General features: G+C 38.9%; 2 protein-coding genes across 2 annotated transcripts; one reads left to right on the top strand and one right to left on the bottom strand.

Moving 5' to 3' along the window:
• Nucleotides 1–6976: 6976 nt before the first annotated feature.
• Nucleotides 6977–8386, top strand: LOC103415872 (UDP-glycosyltransferase 91C1-like). Its single transcript, XM_008354152.4, has one exon. The coding sequence runs from the start codon at nucleotides 6977–6979 to the stop codon at nucleotides 8384–8386; it is 1410 nt and encodes a 469-aa protein (XP_008352374.3).
• An 8464-nt stretch (nucleotides 8387–16850) lies between these two features.
• Nucleotides 16851–17329, bottom strand: LOC103415880 (L10-interacting MYB domain-containing protein-like). The gene is made up of 2 exons (XM_008354159.2): nucleotides 16970–17329; nucleotides 16851–16877 (listed from the first exon to the last, which is right to left on the bottom strand). The coding sequence occupies exons 1-2, from the start codon at nucleotides 17327–17329 to the stop codon at nucleotides 16851–16853; spliced, it is 387 nt and encodes a 128-aa protein (XP_008352381.2).
• Between the last annotated feature and the right edge of the window lie 614 nt (nucleotides 17330–17943).

A 17943-nucleotide genomic window follows, 5' to 3' on the forward strand; every position in this document is an offset into this window, starting at 1 on the left:
GACTGTGAGGTAGCTGGCGACACAGGGTTGTCCGGTGGTGAGGAAACTGGCAGTGAGCTATCAAGCAGTGAGTTATCTAGCGATGTCGACTCATCCCTTTCAAGGTTTTCAACATTGTTTCCATGTGAATGATCACCACTTGTCTCCAAGACATTACCACTTAATTCCAATTCATTCACATCATTATTTTCGTGTGAATGATCACCACTTATTTCCAAGACGTCACCACTTAAATCCAAATCATTCACTCTATCTATATCTGGAATAGTATAATTAAGAGTTTGAACTTCTTTCTGATTCTCCCCCTGAAATGAAGACTCGGGATTGGCAAAGTACATATTATTCTCATGAAACGCAACATCTATAGTGACAAACAACTTATTCGTCGGTGGGTGATAACAACGGTATCCTTTCTGCCTTGATGCATACCCCACAAACACACATCATAAGGCTCGAGGTTCAAGCTTACTTCGCTGTTGTTTATGAAGATGAACGAAGGCCACACAACCAAACACATGAGGTGGAAGATTAGGGATTGCATGAGCATCAACATGTGAAGAAAGTGTCTGAAGGGTTGTCTGAAAATCAACCGATCGGGATGGAACACGATTAATGAGATACGCAGCTGAGGTGAGAGCTTCTCCCCAATAGGATAACGGGAGACAAGCCTCGAGTAAAGAGGCACGAACAACCTCCAGAAGCTGACGGTTCTTGCGTTCGGCAACCCCATTTTGTTGTGGAGTATATGGACATGTAGTTTGATGAACAATTCCATGATGATCAAGAAAGGCACGAAGTTCAGAGTTAACGTATTCGCCACCATTATCACTCTTGAGAACCTGTATTTGTGACTTATATTGTACTTGTACCATTTTGTAAAACTGTTGAAACAAAGAAGTAACTTCACATTTGGATTTCATCAAACAAACCCAAGTCATACGTGTGCAGTCATCAATAAAAGTAACGAACCAATGAGCACCACCAAATGTAGCAGTTTTAGATGGACCCCAAATATCAGAATGAATTATCATAAATGGAACAGAACTTTTATTCAAACTGGATGGAAACGAAGCACAATGACTTTTAGCTAGTTCACAAACACCACATTTAAAACTAGAAACATCATGCTTAACAAATAGGCTAGGAAACAACCTCCGTAGATAGTCGAAAGAAGCATGTCCAAGTCGACGATGCCACAACCAAACCTCCGAAGCTTTATTCCTATCCCCTGGATTTCCGTCCACTGCAAGAGCTTGAGTCAACATTCGAGAACTGTTTGACTTCAGCTCCAAGTAGTAGAGCTTCCCTTTCCTAATACCATAACCAATCGTCTTGCGAGTCCGAATGTCCTTAAAAACACACAAAAAAAGCCAAAAAATCACAAGACAATGCAGGACGACAGTTATTTGAGCAACAGTTAATAAATTATAGTTAAGAGAAGGCACAACAAGTACGGTATCAAGACTAAGGGTATCTGAAAGGGAGACGATTCCTTCCCCGATAACAGGGGCAGGATTACCATTGACGACACTGACGGCAGTTGTGGTGGAAACCTTTAAAGCCGTACCATTGATCATAAGTCATATGTTCAGTAGCACCAGAATCAATTATCCATGTATTATTCGTAACAGAGGTAGAAACCTTTAAAGCCGTACCATTGTTACCTGTATTAGCAGAATCACAAGTCCAGACTACCATTCCCAAGCAACTTCAATCAATACGTCACTCGGTGATTGATAAAGCCCAAATTTCCAAGCAAACCAAGCCCAAGAAGTGTCAATTTGCACGGGCCAACAAGAAGGATAGCCCAACAACAATTACAAATAATAATAATCTAAAAAAAAACCACAATTTTTCTTTGCCGTGTGGGCCTTAATCAAATAGCCCAATTTTTCTTTTTTCAACACCACTAATTCTGATTCCCCTTTTCCTTTTGCCCTTTTCTATTTTTTCTTTTTTCCTTTATTCTTTCCCTCATTTCTACGTGGGCTGCTCCAGAAAGAACTGCAAAACACGAGTGCAGAAACAAGGTGCAACTGTGCGAATGCAGGAACAAAGTCTAGATGCAAACGGGTTGGACTGCAGCAACGTAGGGCAACAGCGGCTACAAATTTGGGTTCAGATGCGGATGCAAGCGGGTTTGATCGAGGTCTGGTTTATGGTGTAGCGGGTCTGTGGGTCAGAAACAACGGTTGTCCGGTGGTAGTCTGTGCAGCAGTGCAACAAGAATGTGATGAGTAGCAGGCATGCAATCCTGGGTCAGTCGGACCTTAAGTCGGGTACGACGCAACAACACAAGTCCGTTGGGTTGCAATCTGTGCAATCCTTCACAGCTTCAAATCAAATCAGAAAGTGAAACGATTCGATGAATTCAGGTCAGCAACGACGGCGTCGCTCGTTGTTCGTTTCAAATTCACAGAGGGTAGCAATGACAACAGTCGCTCACTGATCGAGGTCGGCGCACCACACATGGCTGAGCCGCAACAGTGCTATCGCAGCTATGGGGTTTTTTTTTTTTCCTTTTTTCAACCTGGCTCTGATGCCAAGAAGAGAATGCTTTTAATTATGATATTCTTCTCTATAAGAGGAACTTATAGGTGTACAACCCTAACATAAAAGGAAAGAAAACTAATTACAAGTGATTACATATCAATTAGGGATCCTACCTAAAATACAAAAGTCAACAGCTTGTACAAATCTTAATGCATTTAGTTCTGAAACTGATGAAGTACAGAGCTTCAATGTTCTGCCAAACAATGCAGAGAACTCGAGGTTTCAAGATGCAGCTGACATTTGGTGGTTTGAAGATGTCTTGTTCCTTCGAATAAATCATTTCATCGAAGTGATCCAAGCCTTAAATTGTAAAGGGATGAGAGCAGACATGATAGGATCATGTATAGCCCATTGGCCTGCAAAAAGGCCCTCGCGAGTCACCTCAAGACTTGAAAGAATGCCCCTAAGCATATGACACATTAGTTCCTAAGAGTTACAATCGAGTGCTTGGTTAAGGATGTAGTAGATGGGGCAATTTGTTTGATACTGTTTGATGAGCCGATATTTTACAGTATATTTTACTCTAATTTTATTATTAGTTTTATTGATTATTTTGGTGAGATTTTGATACTTTGAACTATATTTCTAAAGTAGGATATTCAACTTCCTCTTGAGCATAAAGTAGTCAAACAGACGAATTGTGGAGCAATTCTAATTGGAAGATGTTTGTGAGTGTGTTAAGATAATTGTATCAAAGTTTCAGGTTTTTCTACTGAACCGTTTGACCGTGGCAATGAAATAAAGGCCCAGTGCGCAGCTTTTCCATATTGACGTTTTTGGACGTTTTGGACATTTTGGAGGTTAAGATGTCATATTTTGAAGAAGATTCCTTCTAATGATTTGTTGGGGGCGACTTAAGCTTTCAAAATAAACCTTTAGGGATCAAATCGGAGTTGATTTGGTTGGTCAAAAGTCTGATTTTCTGAGAAGTATGAATTTCAGTTCAAATAGGAAATCTTTTATTTGCTAGTTTATTATTTTATTATGTTTCATAGTTTTATTCTAAGACATTCACTAGGTAGAGTTTTACTTTGTAGTAGCACAAATAAAGCTTATTAGCTAAGAGGGGGAAAACACAGGCATTATGGTTGGAGAATTACAGACTTTTTACCTACAGGGTGTTTTCAATCCTTTTTCTAGGTAATGATATTTTCTTTAGTTTTTATTATGATTGTTCGTAACTAGTTCTTTTGCTAGGGCGAAACCATGAGCCTTAGCATGAATATGTGATTTTATTAATTTCTTCTGAATGGATACATCCTTGTTTTGAATTATTAATCACCGTGTTTAAACTATCTAATCATCTTAATGATTCGCGGCCATTAGAGTATTTAGACAAGTAATTTGATGCAATTTTTGTTGGAAACATCACCCTGAAATTGAGGAGTGCTTCTTGTGATTAGAAATTGTAATTTCACTTAAGGCAAACATCACCCTCTTAAGAGTTGCATGGTTTTTCAAAGGGTTTTTACAAAGCTTAATGAGTCTTGCATGTTTATATTTGAAGATTATACTATAACAATTTTTCATTACAGACAATATTATTTTAAAAACTCGAATATTCCTTTAAGGCATTTAAATGAGTCACCAAAGTTGGCTATAATGGGAGACAATCTAATGTCATGGACACCCTGAATATTCCTTTAAAGGGAAAGGGATCCACTGGATCCCTTCCATCTAATCATTCTCATCAAACAATTTGGACCCTTGAAATTTGATCCAACCGCTAAAAACAAGGCCCACTTTAAAAGTTAAAATAACTTTAGTCTTTAAATCAAATTTCAAGAATCCGGATTGTTTGATGAAGGGGATTAGGTGGAAGGGATTTGAAAATGATCCCCTTCCCTTTAAAGCATCTAACCACCTCACCTTTCTGCATGCATACTAAATTACTAGGGTAAAAGACTATTTACTACCTTCATGTTTTGTGGTTTTCAACATTTAGTACATCAAGTTTTTTTCATCTCAGATTCATACCTAAAGTGTAAATTTTGGGACAGTCTCATACATCCGTTAGCCAAACTGTTAAGTCTTCCGTTAATTGTGACGTGGCGCACTGACTGGGCGCCACGTGTCATCCACGTTTTTTTTTCGTTTTTCTTTCTTTTCTTTTCTTCTTCCTTCTTCTTCTTCTTCTTCCTCTGACCGCAACTTTTTTTTTTCTTCCTCCTTCTCCTTCTTCCTTCTTCCTTCTTCTTCCTTCTTATTCTCCTTCTTCTTCTTCTTCCTCCGAAATCTGGGGAAGTTTTTTTTTTTCCTTCCTTTTTCTTCCTTCTTCTTCTTCTTCTTCTTCCTCCGAAATCTGGGGAAGTTTTTTTTTTTTTTTTCCTTCTTCTTCTTCCTCCTTCTTCTTCTTCTTCTTCCTCCGACTGCAACTTTTTTTTTCTTCCTCCTTCTCCTCCTTCTTCCTTCCCCTTCTTCCTCCTCCTTCCTTCCTTCTTCTTCTTCTTCCTCAAAAAAAAAAAAAAAAAGAAACTTTCATCTTCCCCTAGATTCGGAGGAAGAAGAAGAAGAAGAAAGAAGAAAAAAAAAGAAGAAAAAAGAAAAAAAAAGAAAAAAAAAAAAAAACCTTCCCCAGATTCGGAGGAAGAAGAAGGAAGAATGGGAAGAAAGGGAATGAATGAGGAAGGAAGAAGGAGAAGGAGGAAGGAAAAAAAAAAAGTTACAGTCGGAGGAAGAAGAAGAAGAAAAAGAAGAAGGAAGAAGAAAAGAAAAAAAAGAAAAAAAAACGTGGATAACACGTGGTGCCCAGTCAGTGCGCCACGTCACAGTTAACGGGAGACTTAACAGTTTGACCAACAAATGTATGAGACTGTCCCAAAATTTACACTCTAGGTATGAATCTGAGACGAAAAAAACTTGATGTACTAAATGTTGAAAACCACGAAACATGAGGGTAGTAAACAGTCTTTTACCCAAATTACTAATCCCATCATCAATTCTTTACCAACCTGACAACACTAAGTCCCCATCTTGTTAATTTCAATGTCATTTTTGACAAATTTGGATCCTCTCTTGAGCCAATGGAGAGGATCCTCCTGACCAAACATTGTGGACCGTTGGATGAAAATCTAACGGCTATAATTATTATAACTTTAAAGGGACCCCCCTGTTTGTAGCCGTTGGATAAAAATCCAACAGCCCACAATGGTTGGTCAGGAGGATCCTCTCCATTGGCTCAGGAAAGGATCCAAATCCATTTTTTACCACCTATCAATAACATCACCATCGCTTTAGAAGGCCATGTTCACATGGACTATTGCTTTAAGAGTCATGCTATTCATATCATGTTTTTATACCAAATTTCTATACCACCTTAGGTGACATCTGATGTGAACAGCCACATCATTTGAAAATTTTGCAAAACCCAAGGAAATGAAGGAGAAAGACTTCTCATATACTCCAATCATCATTTAATTAACTAGTTTTTCTTCATTATTAGTTTATTAAATAATGAACTAAATTTAAAATTTTGATTAATTCAAATGATGTGGCTATCCACATCAAATATCACCTAAGATTGAAAATGTGGTACAAAAACACGTTATGAATAACATTATTCCTACTTTAATTAATAAAAAGCCATGATTAAAATTCATGCAAACCCACTCAGTCCATTGAAAACCCATAGACACATGGCATTATCAAAGGCCTGACAGTCTTTCCTCTCACACATGGAGCGCAAAGATGAGAAGAAACTTCATAACGCCATGTTCCATGGCTAGCCTACTACCACTTGAATGAGCCCTATGACCTTTTGATCTTCGGTTGGAGACGGTTTTTTGTGACCGGGTTAAAATGAATTATATGGCTCTTTGGCCCTCAGTTGGAGATGAAGACAAATATGATCATGTATTGCTCATTAAAATATTAATATATTTGAGAACCAGATGGCTAAAACTGACAATCTAGCTAGCTTTCACTTGGAAATGACCTAACATCTTCAAATTGGCCATAAGCTACCTGACAGCTGAATAACTCTGATTGGAAAACGCCAACTCGCATTTCTACACATGGGTGTGATTGGAAAACGCCAACTCGCATTTCTGCACGTGGGTGTGATTGGAAAACGCCAACTCGCATTTCTGCACGTGGGCCTCTAACCACCTAACCTTTCTGCATGCATAGTATCACCATGTCAATAATTCTACGTAGAATCACGTCGCCACCACCTTGTCAAACCATCCAACAAGTTTACGTGTGGATTACTGTTTTATCATCATCACCATCTAGACCCGCGGCTAAAGATTAGCCATGAAAATATTAATCACAGGCACCATGAGTGATTAATTACGTGTTTAGAGGCTAATTAATCACCCCCATCATAACCAATCCAATAAATTGGCCAACATGGTACCTTTTCTTACTGCCCCTTTAATTACAACTTCTGATATCAAAGGCCTGAGAGTCCCTCCTCTCAGATATGGAGCGCAAAGATGAGAAGAAACTTCACATCGCCATGTTCCCATGGCTAGCCTACGGCCACCTGATGCCATTTCTCGAGGTCTCCAAGTTCTTAGCTCAAAAAGGTCACCAAATCTCCTTCATCTCCACCCCCCAAAACATCAATCGCCTCCGGTCATCCTCCCTTTCCCTACTCATCGATTTCGTTGAGCTTCCTCTCCCCGCCGTCGACGGCTTACCTGAATCCGTCGAGTCCACCTCCCAGCTACCAATCAACAAAGTCCCCTACCTCAAAAAAGCCTACGACTTGCTCAAGCCTGCAGTCACGCATTTCGTCCAACACTCGGGCGTCAACTGGGTCGTCCACGACGTTATTTGCTACTGGCTGCCCCAAGTCGCCACTCAGCTCGGAGTCAACTCGGTCTTCTTCAGCATCATCAACGCCACTTCCTTAGCTTTCGGCGGTCCTCCGTCTGAGTTACTCGGCGATAAACGCCGGCGGCCGGAGGACTTTACGGTCGTTCCCGAGTGGTTCGACTATCCTTCCACCGTCGCTTATAAGCTGCACGAGATGGTGAGTCATTGGGATTGCATGGACGACAATGTCTCCGATTTTCAGAGGCTCGCGGTTACGGTTCAAGATTGTAATTTTGTGACTATACGGAGCTGCACCGAGGTTGAATCTGACGCGGTGAGTCTGCTCAGAAATTTATACGGTAAACCCGTTGTTCCACTCGGGCTGCTGCCGACCAGCTCAGCACCGCATCAGCCCGGCGGCACTAACGATGGAGCGGATGAGAAGTGGGAAGTGTTGAGAGAGTGGCTCGAAAATAAGAAACCGAACTCGGTGGTTTACATCGCACTCGGCACCGAGGTGACTCTGAGTCAAGAACTTATGCACGAGTTGGCTCACGGGATAGAGAAATCGGGGTTGCCCTTTATTTGGGTGGTCAACAATCGCCCGTTAGTGGAGGACGCGTTGGGGTCTAATATCCTTCCACTCGGATTTGAAACCCGAGTGGACGGTTGGGGCTTTGTGTGGAGGGGTTGGGCCCCACAACGTAAGATTTTGGGTCATATCTCAGTTGGAGGATTCCTGACTCATTGCGGTTGGAGTTCAATTATTGAAGCATTAGGGTTTGGGAGGGTTTTGATTTTGTTTTCGGGTGCAAATTCGGACCAAGGGTTGAACTCGAGACTAATGCACGAAAAGCAGGTTGGGTTGGAGATACCGAGGGACGAGCGAGATGGGTCGTTTACGAGTGACTCGGTGGCCGAGTTGATTAGGCGAGTGATGGTGGAGAAAGAGGGCGAGTTAGTACGGGCAAATGCACGGGCCATGAAGGAGATATTTGGCAACGTAGAGTTGAACAAAAAGTGCTTGGACGAGTTCACTCGGGTCCTTGAAACTTGGCCCGCTTCAACTTAATCAACTTTGGATATTTTATGTGACGGTCTTTATTGGTGTGCTTTTATAAAAATTGATTCGACTGCGTTGTAAGAATAAATAGTTGTACAATAAAGCAGTTTAATGTTTAGTAAATTTTTATATAAAACTACAACGGTGTAAGACGATTAAAATGAATATGATGTTGGATGTGATATTATAATTTGTCTTTTCTTTAATTCATTATCTTTATCTTCTCTATACTTCTAGGTGCAATTACTTTCTTCTTGTGAATGCGTTGATGAAACAAGCAGAGTGAATGCTGACCCTGAAAGTGAGGAGACACAGAAAAATTGCCGCTGAAGAGAAAGCAAAGCATTTGGAGACATTAAAGGAGACTGAGGCAACACCATCGTGGGTTTGAGGTAGACTAATCAACAACTTCTGAACGATTCGTTGGTTACTCAAATCATCACCATAACTTCTTCTTTGGTTAATCAAATTAAACTGTTTAGCCAAATACACAAACAATGAATCATCATCATTCATCCTAGTATATTCAAAATCTCGTCTAAGACCTTGAAGTTTTACGCATCTTACTTGTTTATCACCAATAAATTCTTGCTTGCTAAATACCCCAAGCTGCCTTTGCAGTCTCCTGCGTAGCGATTCTCAAGAATATTTGATCTGAAACGGCACCTTGAATGATGCCAAGTGCTCTAGCATCCTTCATCAGATTCTCTCGCAAGAGCTTATTCTTAGCTTATGTGACCTCTTCCTCCTTCGCTGGAGTAGCAAAGCTCTTCTCAACCAGATTCCACAGCTCATGGGATCGGAAAATGGTCTTCATTCTGATTTGCCAGAAGTTGAAGTTGTTGCCATTGAAAATCGGAGCTCGTTGCTCTCTACCACCAGACCAGCCATGTTAGACTTGAATCTCGAGAGGTCGGGGCTCGTCGGATTTCACAGATTCTGACGCCCAGAAATGCAACCTAGCTCTGAGGCCATGTTAGTGTATTTGAACTTGTGAGTGAAGTTTTACGGAGAGTTAGACACACAGAATGATTAAAAATGATGAATGCAATGAAGAAGAAAGAAGCTGGAAATGGAAGAGAATTGCAGAGAGAATTACAGAAGCCATGACCTCATTCACACATTCATTCATTCATACACATATTACGTGAAGAGAGCCAGCCGGTAGGGATCTGATCTCACTATCGGTTACACGAGGAGAGAGAGTCGCACACTAACAACTTATAATCCTTGCCATCCATCTAATCTAGCCTATGACTTTAGACGAGTGGCAATTCCTTTTAACAAACTGAAATGTAACAAATTTTGTTACTACCTTGAATATGAGCTGATGCAGTTGATAAGAAATTTTGATTGCATTGGTTTTTTGTCATGGATGCTCTCTCGTTGCTTTTAACTTATCTGAAATTTTGATACCTATTTCTATGCCAAATTTTGCAGGTCGAAATTCAGCCATATATACTTGTATTGCAATCCGGGATGTGTCTAAGCTGGAAGTAACCCAAGTGCCTAAGTAGGATTAGGCTGGTCTCACGAGCTGAATCATAACTTTTTCTTGCTCCGAGGAGCCCCGACCTCTCGAGTTTCAAGTCTAACATGGATAGTCTGGTGAAATCCGACGAGCGGAATCAGAGCTTTTTCTTGCTCCGACGAGCCCCGACCTCTTGTGATAACCCAAGTGCCTAAGCGAGGATTGGAGAAATTCAATTTATAAGAAGAGAAATGAGGGCATATGAAGTTTGGAAGTAAATTTTCAACCCTAAGGCCATTTCCAAATGAGGGCTGGCCAGATGGCTCGTTTTAGCTATCTGGCTCTCCAAGATCTTCCAAGATATTAATATTTTAATGAACAGTACATGGCCATATTTGCCTCCGTCTCCAACCAAGGGCTAGATGGCCAGATGGCTCGTTTTAGCCATGTCACAAAAAACCGTCTCCAACCGATGTTCAAAGGGCCATAAGGCCAAATATAATTTATTTTTTAAAAACTACAACTTAAATTCAAATCCAACGGCTAAGAATTTAAAATAAAATGAAACAAATTTTGTGAAATAGAAGTTATAGGAAAAAATGGAATTTTAAAAAAATATGAAACAAATTTTGTAAAATAAAAGTTATAGGAAAAAATAGAAGTTAAATGAAAAATTTTGTAAATAAAAATAATAATAAAACTGTAAAAAAAAAATCAAATGCAATGGCTAGTCAGCTAGCCGTTGCATTTGAATGACTAGCCGTTGCATTTGAATTTTTTATTAAGAATTGTTGTCGGTTAGGTTGCATTTATATTATTTAGTATAAATGTATTACTGTCGGTTATAACCGACAGTAATACATTTATATTAAGTAATAGAATGTATTCCTATCGGTTTTAATCGACAGGAAATCCGACACATTTAAAAAAATTCTGGCCAGCCCGGGGTTGGCTGGTTGGTTGGAAGTGGCTAGCCCTCTAGGCCTTTGGCCCTTTCGGATTCCGTGGGGCCCTCTCTGATTCCACAGCCCTCTGTCCTAGCCCTAGGTTAGAGACAGTTTTCGGGCTATTTTCGGCCCTCTGGACCTTTCAATTGGAGATGGCTTAAGTAGGATAGATGAAACTCCAAATTAGAGGACAAAAGCTATAGACAACCTAATGGATGGGATAGGACGTGTAAGTAAGGTGTCATTTTCTCATATATATTTCAATGTGTAGTCACCATCTAGGTGACAGGAGGCATAGATTTGACAACGAGAACGAAAAAAGAAAGCTTCGAAAAACACATGTTCCAAAGTTGGAGATATGAAATATGTTGAGCCCAAGTAATGACACACCAATATGTATATATGGGTGTGTATAGAGATATATATAAAGGTACGAAAAAGTGTGCAGATATACTCATGTTGGTGAGCAAAGATGTCCACATGTGTGTGTGTGTGTAAGTGTCGGTGAGCCTATATGTGCAAACTAGGCGTGCAGATAAAGCACACTATGTGCAGGTGAACACCCAAGCTTTTGAGCCACACGTGTATATATATGTGTGTGTGTGTGTGTGTGTGTGTGTGTGTGTATGTATAGATGCAGACATGCAGGCTAGGTGTGCAGCTATGTGTGAGGAGGAAACGGCATTATGGATTGTATGTGTGAGTAGGAAACAGTATTATGGATCGTATGTGTGAGAAGGAAACAAACTAGGTGTGCAGACAAGATGGGATAGATATTGTGCAGGTGAACACCCAAGCTTTTGAGCCACACGTGTATATATATGTGTGTGTGTGTGTGTGTGTGTGTGTGTGTAGATGCAGACATGCAGGCTAGGTGTGCAGCTATGTGTGAAGAGGAAACGGCATTATGGATTGTATGTGTGAGTAGGAAACAGTATTATGGATCGTATGTGTGAGAAGGAAACAAACTAGGTGTGCAGACAAGATGGGATAGATATTTATACAATAAACATATATACGTATATGTATGTGTATGTGTCAGTCAACTTTCCCACATCCTCATTCGTGAGCCATACGAAAGTATCAGTCCACTTTTGTAAATCCTCGTTCGTAAATCATACGAAGGTGTCAACTTTCAACTTTTGTAGATCGTGTCAGTCCACTTTCGTAAATCCTAGTTTGTAAGTCATACGAAAATGTCAATCCATTTTCTTAAATCATATGTCAGTCCACCTTCGTAAATCCTCGTTCGTAAATCATACAAAGGTGTTCAATACACTTTCGTAAAATCTTCATTCGTAAGTCACATGAAAGTGTCAGTCCACTTTCGTAAATCATACGAAGGTGTTCAGTCCACTTTAGTAAATCCTTGTTCGTAAGTCACACGAAAGTGTCAATCCACTTTTGCAAATCCTCATTCGTAAATCATGCGAAAGTGTCAATCCACTTTTGCAAATCCTCATTCGTAAATCATGCGAAAGTGTCAATCCACTTTCGTAAATCCTCGTTCGTAAGTCACACGATAGTGTTAGTCCACTTTCTTAAATAATATATTAGTCCACTTTCACAACAAGGTGTCAACCCTAAATCATATCAGTCCACTTCGTAAACCGTAGTAAGATGTCAGTTGGCGTTCATAAAGCATGTGAAGATGTCTATTGGCCTTAACAAGTTATGCGGCGTCGTAAATTATGGTTTAGGCGTCAGTAAATTTGGCCTTTGGAAAAAATAACTTTCACAAATTTGGCCTTAGCAAGAAGTGATTTTAGTAAAGAATATAGTTTCAAGGCCTCATGATTGAAAAACTCAGTTTTCCCCTATTTTACATACGGAAAAAAGGGGAAAATGGGGCACTGTGGGAGGATAAAATCTGGTTTCGACTCATGAGCCAATACGAATCGTCCAAGGAGAAGGTATTGTGCAAGATAAACTGTGAGGAAAGCCCACATGAAATATACAGACGCAAGGGAAACATGTCCAGATAACTACCCCTACAGACGCAAGGGAAACGTGTCTAGATCACTACCCCCTACAGACGCAAGGGGCACGTGCCTAGATAACTGCCACCACTACGGATGAGAAGTGAGAGAGGAAGACAGGTCGTGGTACTTGTTCCCAAAGCATGCAGTCATATGATGGAGGACCACGAAGGAAGTGGGAAAGGAGGACAGGTTATGGTACTTGATCCTCAATCATGTAATCCTATAAATAAGGAAATGAGCCAAAGAACAAGGTATGTAAGGAGAACCCGAGAGAAACAGAGAATAGAAAATCAATTAACTGACTTAAGTGTCGGAGTATCTCTTGCAGGTACCCCGCCCAGGCAAGCTACGGAGGAAGACTATTCGGGGACACCTCTAACGAAACATTCAGCGAACATGAGAATTGCGGTCAACAAATCTGTGGAGGTATTTCTTCCCGTAGGAAATTTCGCTCCAACAGTAACCTGCTTAGAAATATTTAACCTGCTCAAATGCATGTAGTATTTACAAATTAATTTTCATGTAGTATTTACAAATTAATTTTCGAAGCAAACTAAGTTGTAAATATATGTTCACAATGATACCTACCAACAAACTAGATCACCCGCCCGTACCTAGAGTGATTCTGAAGAATTTAAAAAAAAAACAAAAAATACCATTGGAATGTCGATGAACGATCACTAAACCCTAAAATTATTTTTCGTGTAGTTCAAAAATCACAATAATTTTGATAAAAATAACATACCAACAATCAAATTCACACACTACATACAAATTTTAAGATAAGAAATAGCAAACATACCTCCACAAGAATTTCAGGTGATGGAGATGCAGAGAGATTTGGGGAAGATGGAGAGGAAGAGATGGAGACCAAGATGACTTCTCTAGCCACCAAAATATTATGAAAATAAAAAGACTTCTAGGTTTTTAACGTGCAAACCTAGAAAAAATTAGTGATGGCAATTTTGATGTTTTTTCCAAGTGTAATGACATTTTAGACTTTGCAAATTAAAAAATAGGGATAATTCGGGAATTAAAAAAAATTCATTAAAGGGAGCAAAGTGCTTCCCTTGTTTTCTCTGTGTAGCAATTTTAGGAGGAAGCACCTAGGAGGTGCTTCTTAGAAAATGCTTATTAGTGCTTCTACTTTTAACTAAAAGCACTTTTAAAATATTTGCCAAACGACCATTTTTTATAACTAAAGCACTTTTACTCATTAGGAAGCGCTTTTTACTCTTTCAATGTGCTACTCTTCAAAGCACTATTACTCAATAGCGCTTTTTGTTTGTAGCACTTTTCAATAGCGCTTCTATGAGGAAGTAGTTTGTTGTTTGGCATGCAACCAACTAAGCGCTTTTGTATTGGATAGAAGCGTTTTTTATATTAAATAGTGTGTTTGATTGTCAAATGTGTTTGTATCATACTTGACCAATCCCGAAACTACTGAGCACCGGTCAACGTTATACCGTCAAGGACCCATAAGAGTTTCCCTCCAACCAGGAGACCAATCACAGCGCGACACGTGTCGACATCAGAAGCCAATCATAGCGCAACACGTGTTAACATCAGAAGCCAATCACAACACAACACGTGTCAATGTTAGAATGAAACTAGAGGAGAGCTTGAACTTATGTACTTGTGTAAACCCTTCACAATTAATGAGAACTCCTCTACTCCGTGGACGTAGCCAATCTGGGTGAACCACGTACATCTTGTGTTTGCTTCCCTGTCTCTATCCATTTACATACTTATCCACACTAGTGACCGGAGCAATCTAGCGAAGGTCACAAACTTAACACTTTCTGTTATACCAAAGTCCTCACTGATTTTGTGCATCAACAAAATGAAAAGGCGCTTTCATTAATAATTCTCAATAATTTTTGCATAAGTATTTTTTGTATATAATTAGCATACAACTTGATTAAGGGTTGATGAAAATTCAATTACAAAAAACAACGATCACTAACAAAATGATACATACTTATTAAGAATATATGTTTGTTTCTTAAAAACAAAATGACACGTTATAGTTGCATGACAATCAAATGTGAAATAAGCATTAACTAGATATAAGAAGATTAGCAATCCTTTTTTCGTTCAACATCCATCTCTCGCCTATGAGTAAAATTTTTATCAACAATTTCTTCATCTTTATGATCTTCCTCATGTCTAGGCGGAAGTAGCTCATCATCATCATCATAAGGTTGGAACTCTTGATTTGTCATGGAATGCTTCCTAATAAAATTGTGTAAGGTCATTGAAGCAACAACAATTTGTACCTGTTTTTCAAAAGGGAAGTTACGCATGAGACGAATCATTGTCCATCTATTTTTCCAAACACCAAAAGTTCTTTCTATTGTGCATCTTAGGGATGAATGCCTCTGATTAAATATCTCTTTTTTCCCTCTTGGCTGACTCCCACGTCGAAATTCAGGAAGATGATATCGTTCATCGCTATAAGGTCCAATATATCCATTCATATGTGGATATCCAAGATCAACTAAATAATATTTGCCTACACCATAATTGAAAAGAAAAATATAAAGATTTTTGTGTTCATAAGATAATAAATAAATAAACACATTCATATAGGACTAAGGTTGATTACTAACCAGAAGGGAGATAAGGAAATTTCAATTCTGGTCTTCTCAAGGCCTCCATGAATATACGTGAATCATGAGCAACACCCTCCCATCCAACCCAGACAAATGTAAAACACATATTAAAATCACATACAACCATAACATTGAGTTGTATTTCCTTTTCTACCTATTTATGGCACTTGCATTTCTCTAGGCACAACTGGGACATGTGTTCCGTCAATTGCCCCTATGCAACCTTTAAAATATGGCCAATACCAATTGTCATCCTTAATTTTATTTGATACTCTCTTGAATTGCCGATCATGTGGACATATAATATCAGTAGCCATGTGAGAAACAACATCTAATAGTATCCCAAACCACCTAGAAACAGTCTTTCCAGAGCGTTGAAACCTCTCTTGGACCATCCTATTAGTGTGCCCATGAACTAATGTGCTAAGAAACATTGCTAATGCTTCTTCCAGTGTTGTATCTCCAATTCTTTTTAAGCCATAATCACGCTTCAAAGTCTCTAACAAGTCCTTAAAAACATGTTCCATCCTAAATTGTTCATGGCATCTTATAGGATGACCATTTAAAACTTCCATTACCCATCTATATCCCATATACGAAGAAGTCCTACAAGATTCTTTGTCAACTTACTTTAACCATTTAGAGACAGCCGTGACACAGCTTGCAGAAACCAGTTGATAAAATTCATCATCACTTCCATCAGTAGAGTTGTTTGTATTGCTACTGTCATTGCTACTAGAACTCATATTTGTAAACATAAAAGAAAAATTTAATACAAGAGGAATATATAATCATGGCAAAAATAAAGATCACATTCTGAATAAAGTTCTAAAAAATTATATAATTAAAGATATTAAAGGCACATATGTGTAACCAATCCATTACATAATAAAACCAATTCATTACATAATAAATACTTATTCAACCACCAAAAAAAAAATCGAAAAATATAATCCTAAGATAAATGTGACGAATCAAATTTTCTTGCTCTTGAGCCACATGATTTGTCGGTTAGATTGCTTCAATGCAACAAACATCTCTCTATTTTTCTTTCAGTGAAGATATCAGCCGCTTTCATAAAGAGCTCATCATCATTCACAACTTCATGCATTCCTTCCAAAACTTGCATCACTTCCTCAATGCTATAACCAGGCTTATCTATGCTCTTAGAACAATTGTTTACAACTTCTAAAATACCATCTAATTGTTTTATCATCTTGGCCCCAATTCCAACTCTTTTGGAATCTCTTGTTCTTTTTGCTCCTTCATCGGCTATGTTGTCAAGCCCCTATCTATGTCATTCTCCAAATCATCTTGACCGTCATTTTGTTCGCATGTTGGAGCTTTCTGGACATTATTACTCATCAACCCTTGTGAGGGTGCCCATGCACCTACACATGTAACAGCTCATTCTTTAAACAAAATGTCTAGTTAGTCAACATTTTTCAGTCCACTATTTCAATATTTCTCAACTTTAGAATTCTCCTGAAATATGACCAACTACAATTAACAAATTATGATAAAAGAACATAAATATGAAGTTAGATTTCCATGGATATGAGATAATAATTTCTCACCTTCACTTTTTTCTCCCACCATTCATCACTTGCAATGATAGTTTGCTTCACAAGATCCCATCCTAAGCCAGTCTCTTTTCCAACTAATGATGCCCACAATTGCCATTCTTTCTTAAGTGCAGTCCATTTGTTCTTGAGTTGTTTATGAACATATGACCTTTGAGTAAGGTCATTAAATTTTTTAATAACATTTTCCCATCCAATTCTATTAAGATGACCACCTATTTGATTTCCGGCTAATGTCTCAGCTACACAAACACTTATAAATATCCCAACACTTGCATCATCCCACATTGCCTTGCTCTTTTTTTCGTTACCTTCTCCATGATCTTGTATATCTTTAGCTATATTATTAGACATATCTATAAAGAGAAGTGGAAAAAAAAAAACCATAGCACATAATAAGAGCATACACCACTACTTACGTCCTAGCTAACAACACAAAAGTAAATTAAAAGCAATAATGCAAGATTTGTAACTAGTATTTGTTATATATAATAATGCACTACACCGTTGCTTCCAAGACTGCAGTGCGCCACTGCTTACACCATTGCTAACACCACTGAATATGTATCTAGTATTTGTATAGATAATGCATGATATGTAACCATTAACAATAAATTCATAGTGTTGCTTTCTGTTATCATTGGAAGTTAATTTGCTATTAGTAGTATCTACAATCGTTAATGCGGCATCAAATCTCGACAGCAATACAAGCCTTCAAACATGAAGGCCTTTGAGTAACTGTGGGAGGATAAAATCGGGTTTCAACTTATAAGCCAATACCAATCATCCAAGGAGAAGGTGTTGTGCAAGATAAACTATGAGGAAAGCCCATAAGAAATATACAAACACAAGGGAAACGTGTCTAGATAACTACCCCCTACAGAGGCAAGGGGAATGTGCCTAGATAACTACCCCCACTACGGAGGAGAAGTGGGAGAGGAAGACAGGTCATGGTACTTGTTTCCAAA

This window comes from Malus domestica, chromosome 15 (assembly GCF_042453785.1).
Source record: "Malus domestica chromosome 15, GDT2T_hap1".
NCBI lineage: Eukaryota > Viridiplantae > Streptophyta > Magnoliopsida > Rosales > Rosaceae > Malus > Malus domestica.